Below are 17,005 nucleotides of genomic sequence, written 5' to 3' on the forward strand. Positions count from 1 at the left end.
GGCAATTTTAAACATCAGTTTTTCACTTATGGAGCAAATCAATCATTGTTGCAAACAAATTACCAACATCTCCATGCTGTCTAGATGCAATATGTGTATTTTCAGATTGTTGTTTCGATAACTGAATTTTTTACAGTGGTTTGAAATCTGCTTTTCCATGCATGGACGGCTGCTAAACCTGCACGTCTGGCTTAGTCAGTTTGTGAAGCTACGCATGAATTGTCACTGACTAATTAGCTCAGTGAGATAGAAATTGATTCTTAGTCTCAGAGGTTGTGAGTTCAAGCCTCAGCTGATGTAAAAGGCAGATTGTGTTGCTAAATTCCTAAATGTCTTCCAATTCTTCTGCTTGTTGCTCAGAATTGCCTAAAAATGCCGGACCTGACCCATCACTGCGCAGCAGCTAGAATATTAACATTTGCAATGTCACGTAACACGTTACCACCCGAAATAAACTGTCTCTCATTTTCCATTCACCCACACTGACCCACACCGCTCCACTAACGCCAGTGTGCCACCAGAAAACAAATCCCCTGAGGGTTGTTGTGTTGATGTTTTACAACATATCCCGCTCTGCTTTGCATCCCAAGGCTGCCTGAAAGATAAGGGGGCTAAGGATAAGCTGGCCTCTGGTTTGCTTTTTGCTCGTCCCCGTGATCAGCACGTCTGGGTGAAGCCATCGTATGTGTGTTAGTGTGTTGGATGTTTCTCCACTCAAGTCCCTTGAAACAACAGATCAGAGCTGGCACAAAGTCCTGTTCTTATGCATACCTGTCTTTCCAGTGCTGACACCCCAACACTGTACGTCCCTTTTTATACCATGATACCGACTTTCCAGTCTTAATCTGTGACTTTTTTCTCCTCACTTTATGAGTTGTAAGCGGGGAGTGTTCTGCTGCACAGAGTTCTCTCATCTGTGCTTTTAAATTTAGAATACAGCATTTTAGTTTATTATTTATTTGAGGCCTCCAACAATAATTCATGCTGTGATATGTGAGGTTTCACCGCAGTGAAGTGGCACTTGCCCATATGGAATAAATAAGCACAACCCTTCTTTATGTTTATATGCTATTAATATGCAACAGCTGATGTGTGTTAGACACATGATGCTGCTCTCTTTATATAAACATAATTTGATGTTTAAAGCAGCTACAAGGAGTTCAGTACTGATGCCTCTTCATGACCTGCATGAGGAAACGAGACCGTCAGTAAGAAGATGTTTCTATATAGTTAATGTGTGTCCTCGGGTCAGACTCTGTGAAATCAGATGGAATTATATTTACATTTTCCCGGGCTACATTTGGCAGAGAGTCGTACAGTTAAAAGGAAACAGAAGGAGATTTTTCTTTCTTTATTTCCGACGTTGTGTGTGGTGGTTTTAGCTGATACTGGGGCCGGATCAGCGAGGAGACGAAGGAAAGACGAGGCTGAAGGGGACAGTGGTGGAGCTGAAAATATGAGTCAACCCTGGTCGCTGATTCAAAAGATGGAGACAACGGAGTCGTCCTGATTTGGCCTCCGTCCTCCCAGGCTGGTTTGTAAAATGTAGAATTCTCTCTGGCTTTAACTGAGCAACTGAATCTCTTGGGTCCAGGCGTACAATTAATGGAGCGGATTATGTGAAGGTCATATATTCTAATCCTCACTTCCTGTGGGCTACAGCAACACTAAACCCCTAAGCTTGCCTGAGAAGGACTAAATGCACAAAGCTGCTATTTTTAAATATCCCATGGAGAGAGACTCTCACTGCAGCCTGTTCTATTTTGTTGTGAAAATGTGGGCGTGCAGCCTCGTTCTGTGGACGATAAACCAGGTGCAGACTTCCATCTGTGTCACCGCTGATGAGGAAATACAGCGAGTGCTGGACGGAGCAGTGAGTGACAACAACCCCGCCCACATTTAAGAGGACTGTCTGAACACACCGAGGGTCTAGGTACCATGTCTGAAGGCTTACTGCTGGTTCCAGAAACAGGTCTTTGAGGTTTGTATCACAGGAGGAACAGACTCTGTCCCGTCGCTGTCTGAGGTCCTGAAGTCTCCCTCTGAACCCGTCTCTCTCCGCGGTGCTGAAATCTCTCACTGCTACATTCACTGACAGCTTGTTGACTCTGTATCACCGTCACTGCTGCTTCCCCTAAAATGTGTGTCATGAATAAAACATGTTATTGTTCATGTCTCTGAGAGCAGAGGAGGTTCCCCTCCCGTCCCACACAGCCCTGCACCGCTTCACACTCCATTCCCTCTCACTGTTCACACGTCATGTTCATTAAGTCCTGCACTGATGTGTTCGCCCACTGATTTGTTTTCATGTTAATTCATGCCTTCATTACGAGGTGTTTACTACCGAGGCTTTTTAATTAAATGTTTTCATCTTTTAATGGTTTGACTCAGTCAATGAGATGATGTCAGGAGAATGAGATCGAAGTTTGGGAGGAAGACTCTGACTGCACTTCTTTCCACCATGTGTCTTTTCTGTATCCTCTCTATTGAAGGCAAAAAAACTACCTTAAAAATCCAACTCTGAAACACCTCCAGAGCCTCTGAACAAAGACGATGCAGGCAGTAGATGTGCAGTTTAATCACGCACCAGTGTGAAATTTCACAATCGGGCATCGTGTGTCACTTCACAGGCGGAGGACTCGTGAATGTCGCCTCCTCGCGCTCATCTCATTAGAAATAAATAGAGCTGAGGTGACATCAGTCGGCGTGTGTGGAGGGCGTTACTCTGGGAGAACATTATTTATGTCACAACGCTGAACAGATGTTTGGTCAGAGTTGAGATATTCTGCAGCTCATTAAAATCACGTGAAGCTCTGCAGGCTGTCACAAACACACAGTTCCCTCCTTTATGTTATATTTCATACATAAATCAGCCCCGGTCACGTGATGGCCAAATGAAACGTGATATCTTCATTTTCCTTTCACCTTGTCTCTGTTTTTGGCAGCTGCTGCTTTGCTGCCCGGTTAGAAAAATGGATCAGAGGACTTGTTTCATAATCTGATGCTGGCTGATCAGGAGGTGCGCGGGAGCCTGTTGTCAGTGGGCTGAGCCGCCCAGCAAACACATGCTAACATGTTTTAAATTAAGACGCTGACAAATGTTGAATCACATTCACCAAACTTTAAACTTTCTGTGGAAACTGACAAAGAACCAAAGTGATTCTTTTTGTGGCAGATACTGACGTCAATATTTGTAGGGCTGATGGTTGGTTGGTCGATATGCTGTTGCAGAGTCCTGCACCAGGAAAAACTCTGTGTAATGAGTAAAAATACGTTTAAATATATATAAATAAATTCACAGGTAAAAATGAACTACACACAGATGGGCAGCGGCAAAACGTGTAGCTCAGCGTGTGACGTAAACAGTGACGTGGGAGGGAAGCCGCGGCTGGTCAGTCCTTCGGTGATTCTCTCGTAAGTCGGCCCGTTCTTCACCGTCCCCGTCATCTGATGGTTAATGGCCTCTTCGTTTGCGAGGACAAGGAAGGCGCGCAATTCCTTGTCTCCCCAGTTGCTCATCTTTACAGTGTCTGTCAGGTTTGTGTTTCCCTCTTGCTACTAGCTGCTTGCTAATTCCTGCTATCAGCTGTTTCCTGTTTATCCACCGCCAGTGGCTCGCACGTGCGGCATCATCAACAGCTCCTCCTACAAGTCATCAACAGCTCCTCCTACAAGTCATCAACAGCTCCTCCCACAAGTCATCAACAGCTCCTCCCACAAGTCATCAACAGCCCCTCCTACAAGTCATCAACAGCCCCAGTGTTTAAATTTAAACACTTTTATTTTAAATGTAACCTTTCCTCAGTAATGAACAAAGGAACACAGGGGGAAAGAGGTCAACATAACCATGAAAAACAGTCAAATAAATAAATATACTGGTTAATTATAAAATCCAAAGTACTGCCAAACTGGCGAACTGACCTTTCCGAGACAGAGTCTACTGTATATTAACACTTAAACTAACATGTGTACAGATGTGAAGCCCTGTCTGTATCTGACTGAGCCTTAATGAAAGCTGTTGTCTTGTATCAAATATGAAGCTTACAGTCAGACACAGCGTATTCAGTCTCTGTAGCCATGGCGACAGGTCAAACTGATATGATGCTGATTTACAGCAGAGTTCATGAACCATGAACATAAACTACAGATCACCTGTAAAGCATTTTAATAAATTAATCTATCATAATTAAAACAACTGGAGACTGAGAACAAACTGATATATGAGTCTGATCACTTTAATGAACTGACATCATTCCAGACAGGATGTTAGTGTGTCTGTGACTTCCTGTACGGACTGAAGGCTGCTGGAAACTGTCGGGAAACTGTCCGACTTCACTGCAGCTTTTTGTCACCGCCCCCCACTGCAGCCGCCTGCTCTCGTCTACTTTCCAGGCGAGGCGCAGTTCATCTCCAACGAGCCTATTTTCTCCTTTCACTGTTTTGTTATGAGTTGCAGACACGAGGCATTAAGGCGCAACCAAACTTCCTGTTTTATTAGACGTTTTATCGAACGTATTTTCTATTGTTATCGATCACGTGTCTATCGCGATAGATATCACTATCATTTTATCGCCCAGCCCTACTACAAACAATCGTGCTGTGTTTTTCTTTCGCTTCCAAATGGGACTGGGCAATATATCAACATTGATTTGAGACGAGATATCGTCTTAGATTTTGTGTATCCAAATATGGTAACCCAGTGTTGGCAGCCGGAGTTGGCCCAGCTGATTAGACCCAATTCCAGGGCATCATTCATGCAGAGTCTCAGCCGAGTCAGGCATCAGACATGGTCTGATTTATTTCTTCCAGCTTGCCAAGTTTGGGCCAGGTCATGTTTGACAACGGCCGATTCATGGCTGCAGAGGCACAGGGAGTTTAGTCAACATTAAAACTGAAGTGAATACAGTGGCAAACTGCAGTTCCTCTAATGTCCACTAGAGGCTTGTTCCCAGAGCGAGTCAGTCCCCGCAGACCCCCGTGTTACAATATCCAACTTTACAGCCTGGTTTTGGTCTCTATCGTTTCAGCATTCATGACGACAGTATGTTACAACTATTTTATCTTATCTGACTATATAATGACAAACACTCTGTGTGCGTGTGTCTGTTCCATGTTTTTCTCCTCACTGACTTGGTCAATCCATGTGAAATTTGGCACAGTGGTAGAGGGTCATGGGAGGATGCCAATGAAGCAATATTACATCAATTGGCCAAAGGGGGGCGCTATAGCAACCCATTGAAATGTCAAACTTTGAATGGGCATATCTCATGCCCCGTATGTGGTAGAGACATGAAACTTTGCACAGAGATGCCTCTCCTCATGAGGAACACATTTGCCTCAAGAACCCATAACTTCCGCTTATATAGATTTTCCGCCATTTTGAATTTTTTGAAAAACACTTCAAATGGATCTCTTCCTAGGAAGTTTGAGCGATCTGCATGAAACTGGGTGAACATAATCTAGGGACCAATATCTAAAGTTCCCTCTTGGCAAAAGTTGGAAAACTTACTAAAACTGAGCTTCTATAAGGCAATGAATATTGCGGAGGGCGTGGCTCATCACATAAAGGTGTATAACATCTCAAGGGTTTCACCCATCACCACGCAACTTTGTAGGCATATGAGCACACATAATCTGAGGGGACCCCTCCATTATTGACCCCATCAAACAAAATGGGGGCGCTAGAGAGCTCATTTCTTATCTAGGCCTAACCGCCATATGGATTTTTACTAAACTTGGTAGATATGTAGAACAGGACGCCTCAAGGTGACTGGAGAAATTTAACTTGTCCTGATGCTAACTTCCTCTGCAACTCTTATTTTAGTTGATTCAAAACAAGAAAAAACAAAATCCATTGCTTCTGAAGAGCTGCTACAGTTTACACGTTGAGTTCAGCTGGATATTCTGAGCAGTGTGACATTAACTGATGAGAGAAAGGAGACTTGATGTTTTATGAAAAGTAAATTAGCACTTTAAAGAACATCACAAGTCAAAGTCCCTCTTGATCCTTGTCTCCTCGCGCTAATTAAAATAGTCCTCAAAGAATTATGTAACAAGCTGGATATCAAATAAAAAATAGATAAAACAGATGTTAATGAACGTATAGTATGAATCAGCTCCAAAAATACTCTTCTTCACGCTGACATTTTACATCTCGTAACAATAACGCCGGTTTGTCCTCGATGGACGTTTGAATGTCAAACACATGACAGTTAATGTTTGATTTCATCCCTGCAACACACAGCAGCAGACAACTCCCGGAAATCACCGGGAAACAGAATATAACAGCTGACAGATGTTTGAGTCATCGTCACACACACACACACACACACACACACACAAACAGGCCGTCGTCTTTGGATGTCAGAGAGGATTTCCTGTCTCTGATGAGGCTGACAGCATCGAATCAGAGCCACCATGTGTGTGTGTGTGTGTGTGTGTGTGTGTGTAAACATACCAACAGCCAGGTTGGCGATGAAGAAGTTGGTGACAGTTCGGAGCGTCTTGAAGCGGTAGATGACGTAGATGACCAGAGAATTCCCCAGAACGCCCAGCACGATGATGGTGCTGTAGGCCAAGATCAACACCACCTGCAGTCAACAACAACAACAACAACAACAGTCAGAGGTGGTTGTTTTGATGCAGCAACAGCTCGGTTCACTATACTGGAAATAAAAGAGGACCAGCGACGACATCTGCTGCTTTAATGTTTTGAATCTCTTTGTACTGATACTGATTTATATGTGTGAGACAGATGGAACTCCTGATGTGCTCACAACACGTCCAAAGAAAGAAGTTACTGATATTGTCCCTTTCTTTCAAACTGTGACTCTTAAAGCTCTGAAAAGGCAAATAAACAAACAAACAAACAAACAATCTATACAATTAGCACAGTTTCAAGATTAGAGTCAATTAGAGTGAATTCAGTATCTGACCAAATGTCTCCCCTTCTGTTCCTGAGATATGACGTTAAAACATGATGATGTCACAGTCAAGCTGACCTTTGACCTTTTGACCTTCATTATTTTATCCTGTTAGACATTTGTGTCAAGATTGGTCAGAATTAGTGAAGGAATTCTTCAGTTATGTGAGGTCACACTGACCTTGGACCTTTGAGCACAAAATTCTAATCAGTTTATTCTTCAGTCCAAGTGGACGTTTGTGGCAAATTCAAAGTAATTTATATCACGATCACAAGAATGAGAAGGGAGAGGTCACAGCAACCTTGACTTCTGTCCATCAAACTTTTATCCCTTCAACGTTAAATCCAAGCAGACGTTTGTGCCAAATAAGAAGAAATTCCCTCAAGGAATTTGAGACACTGTGTTCAAGACAATGTGACACAAAAGGTCACAGCGACATTGACCTTTCACCACAAAGTATCCAATCAGTTCATCTTTGAGTCCAGGTGGACGTTTGTGTCACATTTAAAGAAATTCCCTTTGGCCCCTAACACACAGAAAGCATTGTGCAGGTTATGAAACACGAGGCACACTGCACTGCCTTTTTTTTGTTTTTGTTGAATGCCACAGAGATCTGTGTGGGTACATGAGACCCTAAAAAAGAGGCTGGATCATGGGGAGTACCACCAGTTGGTCCAGGAGCTTCTCCTCCATCATGGACGTTTACAGTACTGCACTTATCTGCTGTTTTCTATTCAGATGGTGCTAACTGTGCTTTGTAAAGTCGTATAGCTCTGGGTATCCAGCAACCACTACCACCAGTTTCTCCTCCATTGGTTACCAACTGTACACTTGTTGTCATGACCACCACAGAAGGCCCGCCTCTCACATCACGTTTGAGATCACGTGGAGCACTTTTCTGTTCTGAGCTGAAGTTTTTCTTAACTCGAGGAGTTCAGAGCACTCCGGCAAAAACACCAGGCGCGTCGCGACACAACAGCGAGCAAAAAGCTTCATTCTCATTAAAAACTGTTACAAAAAGCTGAAACACTTCCTGTGTGATCAGGGCCTGAAGGTGTTCTTCAGATAGAGAAGCAAGAGGAAGTGCAGAAGTCTAGTTTTCTCTCAGTCCACTTGTTCTACATTATGCACAAAGGTCATTGTGGGATTTCTGCCAAATGAAGCCAAGATAAAACTGCCCACTGCAGCTTTAATCAGTGCAACTGAAGGTTTGTGACTGAAAAAAGTATGTTCGGAAAATGAACAATACATTCAACATGTGTTATTGGATGTAACTGTGTCCCTGCACCTCAACGTGTGCAGTACCTGTTCTTCACTTTTTATTAATGCAACATTAAATGTTTCCATGCTCTGTCCTCTGTTGGTTTAAAGGGATAAATACTTTTGATTAAGTGCCATCTGTCGTCCCAGCTGTGATCTGATCTGGTATCAAAGTGCTACACTACATCACTGCTGCACAGAGGAATGGAGTTTGTGTGGTAAAAACATTCCCCTACCTGCACACTCAGCAGTTTAATGGGGTCCTCTGGAAAATTCACTCCCTCTAACACCAGCGGAGGCAACACCGGCGGGTTAGCGCTGCCAGCATTCAGGTCATAGTCCGGCAGGGGCGGGAGGAGGAGCTTGTCCTGTGTGGTGTTGACGACCTCCATGTCTGGTCATATATGTTCAGCCGGCAGCTCCATTTTACAGTCACACACTCTGTCTCACGGCCTGAAGGGGACAAAGAAGCAGATGGACAGACGGGTAAATAAAAGCTGACTGTCGTCTTTTGTGGCCACTAGGGGGCAGAAAGCAGCAGCATGTTATTTACTTATCGAGTCAAAGTGTTTGATGCACAGAGCAACAATAGCATCCCTCTGGAGGCATTTTTTGTGTCAACCTGATGAATGCTATTCCAATATTCTCTCTCTTTTAGCTCTATTTTTGGTCTCCACCACCTCCTGAGTGAAATACTTGTCTCTTTAGCTGCTAAATGCTCCTCTATCTCCACAAGCTAGTCTCTGAATGTATTTATTAGAGAATAATTTTGCCAGGAAGGACATAATCCCACCGTGTCTTTTCATTTGTTTCAGAATTTGTACACAGACAGCAGATTAGCGTGAGTCATCAGGCTAAAGCAGGACATGAATTTATGTGAGGCTGATTCTTACAAAACCACAGTTTACATGCTCTTTGGTCAGTAGCCAGTTTACACCCTCACTAAGCCTCCATGCTGTGAGCAAAGACAGACCATGCAGAACAGATTGTGTTCTCACCAACATTGTTTCACTCACAAATCAGGAGCAACTCTGGTGTTAATAATCCCAAACAGCAGGCAGACAACATACTGCACGCCCTCCTTTTCAACATGTTTCACTCACACTGAAAACACATTGTTCCAACGGTTACGGATTTCTGTGGCCAAATAATCAGGTCACTTCATCAGACATGTTACTGGGTTATTCCTAATCCCTGAACCTGGAGAGAAACCTGGATTAAGTGTGTAAATGAGATCAGATTACATCTGAAAGTAGATCATCAGATAATCTACAGTGCATGGAAACACACCAGATAACTCTGAGACTTTGACAGAGGCACAGTCACAGATGTATCTTGTTTCTGATCAGATAAAATGATGCAGCTTATTGTTGTTAATCAGAGGAGCTTCAACTTTAAGAGACTAGAAGAGTCTAAACACCGACTGCTTTAACTCACATTCAGAAAGACATTATGTTTGTTTTATACTTGATGTGAGTCAATAATCAGCCCAGCCAGCTGAGGAAAATGTTGGTTTATGTTTCTGCACACCCTGGATATGCTACATTAGCACATGACATACGTATCATATCAAAGTTTCTAACATGATGGCGAGATGACTACCAAGCTGCAGATGGCTGTTTGAGACCAATAAGCAACAAAACTGCTTGTTTTGTAGCAACCTGTCTGTGTTTTTCCAGCAGCTTTTTAGGCACATAACATTGGTGTTTTATAGCAGCACATCTGTGTTTTACAATTAGATTTTTGAGGCACCAAATGTTGGTGTTTTGTAGCAACCTGTCAGTGTTTTTCCAGCAGCTTTTGGGTACGAAGCATTGGTGTTTTGTATCAACCCATCTATTTGTATAAGCTGCATTTTAGGCACCAAACGTGGATGTTTTGTAGCAACCTGTCTGTGTTTTTACAGGCACTAAAATTGGTGTTTTGTAGTGACCCATCTGTTTTTATGAGCTGCTTTTAGGCACATAACATTGTTTTTTTATAGCAGCACATCTGTGTTTTATAATTAGATTTTTACGCACCAAATGTATAGCAACCTGTCTGTGTTTTACAATTAGCATTTTAGGCACCAAATATTGGTGTTCTGTAGCAACCTGTTGCACGAAGCATTTGTGATTTAAGGCACCAAACGTGGGTGTTTTGAAGTGACACAACTGTGTTTTACAATTTGATTTTTATCCACCAAACATGGGTTCTTTGTAACAACCTGTCTGTGTTTTACAGTTAGCTTTTTAGACATCAAACATTGGTGCTTTGTAGCAACTTATCTGTGTTCAATAAACCGCCTTTAAGGAACCAAACGTGGATGTTTTGTAGTGACATCTGTGTTTTACAATTAGCTTTTTATGCATCAAACATCGCTGTTTTGTAGTGACCTGTCTGTGATTCAATCAGCTTTTGAGGCATCAGATGTTGGTGTTTTGTAGCAACCTGCCAGTGTTTTTCCAGCAGCTTTTGGGCACAAAGCATTTGTGTTTTGTTTCGACCCATCTATTTGTATGAGCTGCTTTTTAGGCACCAAACGTGGGTGTTTTGTAGCAACCTGTCTGCGTTTTACAATTAACTTTTTAGACGTCAAAAACTGGTGTTTTGTTGCAACTTATCTGTGTTCAATAAACTGCTTTTAAAGCACCAAACGTGGATGTTTTGTAGTGACAAAACTGTGTTTTACAATTACCTTTTTATGCATCCAACATCGCTGTTTTGTAGCGACCTGTCTGTGTTTTTCCAGCAGCTTTTGGCCACGAAGCATTTGTGTTTTGTATCGATCCATCTATTTGTATAAGCTGCTTTTCAGGCACCAAACGTGGGTGTTTTGTAGTGACACAACTGTGTTTTACAATATGATTTTTATGCACCAAACATGGGTTCTTTGTAACAACCTGTCTGTGTTTTACAATTAGCTTATTATGCATCGAACATCTGTGTTTTGTAGCAACTTATCTGTGTTCAATAAACTGCTTTTAAAGCACCAAATGTGGATGTTTTGTAGTAACACATCTTTGTTTTACAAACATTTTTAGGCACAAATGTGGGTGTTTTGTAGCAACCTGTCTGTGTTTTTCTAGCGGCTTTCTACGTACCAAAGATAGGTGATTTCCTTTCTGGCGACTGGATTGTAATAATATTCAAGAATATGTCCAGTAACTACAACATTAAAAAATGGCGTTACATTGATTGATAACAGCTAGTTTTCCAGTTATGTTTATAATGACAAGAATAAAACTTGACAAAACTGAACAAACTTTAAAATCAACTTGACAGCCCGCTCTGCACTGAAGCTTAACAGTGACATAAGCTTCAGTGAAACTCTCCTCGCTCTCTGTCTGAAAAAAGATCTACACAAGAAAAAAAACATCACTTTATTGTGATGTTTGCAAACAGCCAAATCTATTCTTTCAAACATGAAAGTGCGAGGCTGGTGTGTTATCTTCAAGAGAGCATCTTTGTCTCAGTGTGAACAGTACAGACACCAGCATTCAGAGAGAATCTCAACCAGACAACAGGCCAGGCTTATAGAAATAACATCAGTTAGCTACAGCAGAGTAGATTTGCAGACAACAGATGTATTTGGTGAAAACAGCAGTCCCTGACCTCCAACATCTTGTGTAAGTCTGAGTTAGAATTATAGCTCATGTGATATAAAAATCTCAGCCTTTAAATATGCAGTTTATCTCTGTGTTGTGTTAAAGCGTTCAGATATCTGCATTTCACACAATAACCTCCAAAAAACACAAATATAAAAACTATGACAATAACATGGCAACTTTCAGCGTGCTCTTGAGCATCACAGTGAACCTGTCAGCTCGGGTGATGCAGAGCAGCAGATGGTGGTTGTACCGGGCAGCCCCCACTGGGTTCAAACCTCCGGGCTTTGAATATTCATACAGAAACCAAAGGAAAACCTTTTGGGAGCTTGGATTGTTCCCGACCATGTGGGTGAAGCAAAAGTCTGAGATCCAGCAAAATTTTTGGTGACAGCTGCCAAAACTCCTCCTGTGCATTGTCTTTTTAGAGGGTAGCTTCAGTGTGTTTCAGCCTGAACCCTGTTTCCAATGTTTTTGTGTCTAAGTGACTGAAGGGGACAGTTTTTAAACTGGTCCAGTACTGAGTGGCTGGACACTTGTCTGACAACATTATGAAATGATCCCTACAGACACAGAGCTTTTGTTCAGCCAGAAACAGCCCAGAAATCTCCATCACCAAACCAACCAGACTCCATTTAAATAAACATTCATTTTAGCCTGTACAGAGGCAGCATGTTGTCACATCTAACTGGGTGAGTTAAGGGTTAATTTAAACCAAACCAGAGTTGGTGATTGTTGGAACAGTGGAAACATGAACCAAGACGGCTGTTGAAAGTTTAATTTTGTGTCTGTCGACTTCGAAAAAATACTGTTTATTTGAAGAGTCTGGTGGGTTTGGCAACAGCAATTTTGGGAATGTTTCTTCTCAGCGTTTTAGGCAACAAACATTGGTGTTTTGTAGCAACCTGTCTGTGTTTTTACAGGCACCAAACATTGGTGTGTTGTAGCGACCCATCAGTTTTTATGAGCTGCTTTTAGGCACATAACATTGGTGTTTTATAGTAGCAGATCTGTGTTTTACAATTCGATTTTTACGCACCAAATGTTGGTGTTTTGTAGCAACCTGTCTGTGTTTTTAAAGCAGCTTTTTAGACATCAAACATTGGTGTTTTGTATCAACCCATCTATTTGTATGAGCTGCTTCTTAGGCACCAAACGTGGGTGTTTTGTAGTGACACAACTGTGTTTTACAATTCAATTTTTATGCATCAAACATGGGTTCTTTGTAACAACCTGTCTGTGTTTTACAATTAGGTTTTTAGACATCAAACATTGGTCTTTTGTAGCAACTTATCTGTGTTCAATAAACTGCTTTTAAAGCACCAAACGTGGATGTTTTGTAGTGACACATCTGTGTTTTACAATCATTTGAGGCACCAAATGTTGGTGTTTTGTAGCAACTGCAACTTTCTGGTTAAACAAAAAAGATCTTACTCTTTAACACAAAGGTGCTTGTGTCCAAGTGACTGATTAGACAAACCACCAGACGACATTTAAATAAACACATTTCATTCAAAGTCAACAGAAACAAAATAAAACTTTCATAACTTTAACCTGAATAACAAACCAGGGCTCGGTGCTCTGGTTGGATCCAAACGGAGAGCCGGGGCTAGCTCAGAGACTAGCGGAGGCTAACTGGCTGTGCTTCCCTCTGGTCATGCTGCGGCTAACACTCCGCTAGCCGCTCCCAGCTAGCTCCGGTTTGTTATTCAGGTTAAAGTGTGAAGAAGCAGCGGGTCTGTGGGGCAGCTGAGTGAAGTGGAGCCTGAGGAGGAAGCACCGGTTAGCCCCGGTTTCACTACAGGCAGATTCTCTCGCTACAGGGGCGAGGAAATAAAACCTGAACAGCCAATCAGAGTGATCTCTCTCACCGACAAGCTCCGCCGCCGATTCAACATGCTCAATCGACCGAAAAGCCGCCGACGCCAAAGTGTCGACGGTGCGGGACACACCGCAAAAACTAGGGCGACAGACGCTCACCGACGGCCTGACACTGGCCGTTGGCGTGTCAGGGCCTTAGAATAACAATCTGAACCTGTCAGTGACAAAAACAAGCTCGTACACTGAGGCTGTGAACATGCTCCGAGTATATACTGCAGTCTGTGTGGCAGCTGCTGTCTGCACCGCTCTCACTCAGTGCTGGACCCATTTCAAAAACTGTTACTCCTATTAGTCACTTCCATGAAAAACATGGGAACATATGAATCCCTTTAACATGTGTAACCATGAACTGCTGTCTTTATAACACCCCACAGGTATAACTACTTGTCATGAAAAACATACTCCAACAGAAATATATCACAAACACTTTCAGAATAAGGGGAAAAAACAGGAAACACAACACCACAAGTGTAAAGCTGAACCCTTCAAAATAAAAGTCTAATCCACTAAATCCAGCTGTGCGTCACAGAGCAGAGACTCAGACTGAAGCTCTGGGTTCACAGGTGGGAGAATGTCACACCAGCTGTGTTCGCACAAACACACACAGCTGCGACCTCTCCGTTTCACAGCTCCGTGATGTCGGCCAGTCAACCGGCCCTGGGGGAAACTTCAGCACGCACACGCACACACACACACACTCCGCACAGGAACACAGATACACACCAAGGGAGAAACTAACACACTCACAAAAACAACCCAAACAGATTTTCTAAGTCACACACACTCACATGGGAATAAACACAAACACACACACACACACACACACACACTCCAGTGAACTGATTCACTGAGCAAGTTGCCCGAGGGCATTCAGCTCCCTCCTGCTCTCGCTCACCGCTGACAGGATCAGTGACGACGCCAACTCGCACTCGCCAGAAAAAAACAAACAAACCAAGACGCAGCGAGGCGGCGTTGTGCCGACTCACCTCACCACAGGTCTGAGGCGTCGCACCTTCTCCTCCACGTTTACATCTCGATAAACACAGAGAGGTGACAGGTTTCAGCTCACATTACAGGAAACATCTACCCAAACACAAACCTCTTCAGAACATTAAGATGGAGCTCGTGTGGGAGTTCAACATGTAAATGAAGCAACATGGTGCACTCTGGGAAAAATAACCACAGAAACATGTTCAGGATTTTTCTCTTTAAAGCTGCTGATCTGTTGGTTCAGTGACAAAGCAGAGTCCAGAGTGGATGTGTGTCAAGACGCCTCTGGTGTGTAGGTTTTACAAAACACACAAGTGTTGACGCACAACAGCAGCAACACCTCGACAGGCAAATTGCTCTCCTGCCTGAGGTTCATGTTGCACTGCAACTGCTGGTGTTGCTGCACGCAGGTAAAATCCCTGTTACCTTTGTGACGTTAATGAACAGCAAGAAATAAGAAAGCTTAGTTTGTATGAGATCAGACAGGGCTCCTCAAAACCTCCCCTCAAAAGTCTTCTGCTCTACACAGGTCACAGTGACATGACGTGATGATGTCACAGCTGACCTTTGACCTTTTGACCTTCATTATTTCATCCTGTTAGACATTTGTGTGAAATTTCCAAGTGAATGTTTGTGCCCAATTTGAAAAAATTCCCTGAGTGCTTTCTTAAAATATCACGATCACAAGAATGAGATGGTCAGAGGTCACAGTGACCTTGACCTCTGACCGTCACCATTTTATCAGTTCAGTGTTAAATCCAAGTGGACATTTGTGCCAAATATGAAGAAATTCCCTCAAGGCATTTTAGATACCGTGTTCAAGTGACACTTCGTCTTTCATCTTTAAGTCCAAGTGGATGTTTGTGCCAAATATAAAGAAATTTCCTCTATGCAGTTTTGAGATACTGCGTTCAGGAGGCTGACACGCACAAGGTCACAATGACCCTGACCTTAAACCACCAAAATCTAATCAGTTCATTGTTGAGTGAAGTGGGTGTTTGTGCCAAATTAGAGGAAATTCCCTCAAGACATTCTTTTGAGAGTCTTTTGTGAGGTCACAGTGACCTTTACCTTTGACCACCAAAGTCCTATCACCTCTAAATTAAGTCCAAGTGGATGTTTGTGCCAAATTTGAAAAAGTTCTCTCAAGTGTTCTTGAGATATTGCACTCAAGAAAATGAGATGGATGAGGTCATAGTGACCTTGACCTTTGGCCATCAAAATCTTATCAGTTCATCACTGAGTCAAGTGGATGTTTGTGCCAAATATGAAGAAATTTCCTCTAGGCAGTTTTGAGAAACTGCATTCACGGGAATGGGATGAACAAGGTGACAGCAACCTTGACTTTTGAGCACCAAAATCTAATCAGTTAATGTTTGAGTCCAAGTGGATGTTTGTGCCAAATTTGAAGAAATTCCCTCCAAGCATCCTTGAGATATTACATTCAGGTGGCTGAGACGCACAAGGTCACAATGACCCTGACCTTTAACCACCAAAATCTAATCAGTTCATTGTTGAGTCAAGTGGATGTTTGTGCCAAATTTGAAGAAATTCCCTCAAAGCATTCTTTTGAACATCTTTTGTGACATCACAGTGACCTTTACCTTTGACCACCAAAGTCTTATCAGCTAAACATTAAGTCCAAGTGGATGTTTGTGCCAAATTTGAAGAAATTTCCTTAAAGTGTTTTTGAGACATAGATTTCACAAGGATGGGATGAATAATGTTACATATATCAGAGTCATCACACACTCTGTCTCTCTCTGCAAATGGCTCGTTCAAACGCAAAACAGCTGATGCTGAAAAATTTAGCATCAAAGTAGAAACACAAAATAATTAAGAGGAGAAGTGCAGCTTCAAACTGGCAGCCGCCAAACTGCCGCCAGACCTCCAGCGTCTCTCGGCAACCGCTGTGATGATGTTTACTTCCACAGTCGGGCAGCAGCATTTGTAAAAAGCTGACACCTGCTCCACATAATGACTGCTGGCCTAAAAATAAACACCAGCCACAACTTATTAAAGAAACACCACCCAATTAATGCGTCCTCACGGCTGCCACAGACACTTCCTGTTTGTATCAAACTCAGAGACAATGAGACTAATTTAAGAGCGTGCAGGAGAGGAGATGGTTGAGCAGTTTTAGACGAAGCTGATCTGAAGCAGTTTAGGCTTCTTGTCTCTGGAGCCACACGCCCAAAAATGACGTTACTAAGTATTTCGCAGCCTGAGACGAGATGAGAAGGAGCAGGACATGTTTCAGATGGTGTGGCAAATCAACTCTGACTGGCTGTGTAAGAAAACAGATCCAAATGGGGCATGAGAGTCCTGTGATACGGTGCCTGGGCTTCTCCGAGGTGCAGTCAC

General features: G+C 42.8%; 1 protein-coding gene across 6 annotated transcripts in view; it reads right to left on the reverse strand.

The window, feature by feature from the left end:
• Window positions 1-17,005, reverse strand: part of npy2rl (neuropeptide Y receptor Y2, like) — a 174,967-nt gene that overhangs the window by 25,644 nt on the left and 132,318 nt on the right. For all 6 annotated transcript variants that reach the window (XM_078164179.1, XM_078164178.1, XM_033609785.2 and 3 more), the window contains 2 exons: window positions 8,420-8,636; window positions 6,458-6,590 (listed from right to left, as the gene is read on the reverse strand). In XM_078164179.1, the coding sequence (XP_078020305.1) occupies window positions 6,458-6,590; window positions 8,420-8,575 (289 nt within the window). In that variant the 5' untranslated portion in view covers window positions 8,576-8,636. The remainder of the gene's footprint in view (window positions 1-6,457; window positions 6,591-8,419; window positions 8,637-17,005) is intronic.

Source organism: Epinephelus lanceolatus, chromosome 22 (genome assembly GCF_041903045.1).
Source record: "Epinephelus lanceolatus isolate andai-2023 chromosome 22, ASM4190304v1, whole genome shotgun sequence".
NCBI classification, from domain to species: domain Eukaryota; kingdom Metazoa; phylum Chordata; class Actinopteri; order Perciformes; family Serranidae; genus Epinephelus; species Epinephelus lanceolatus.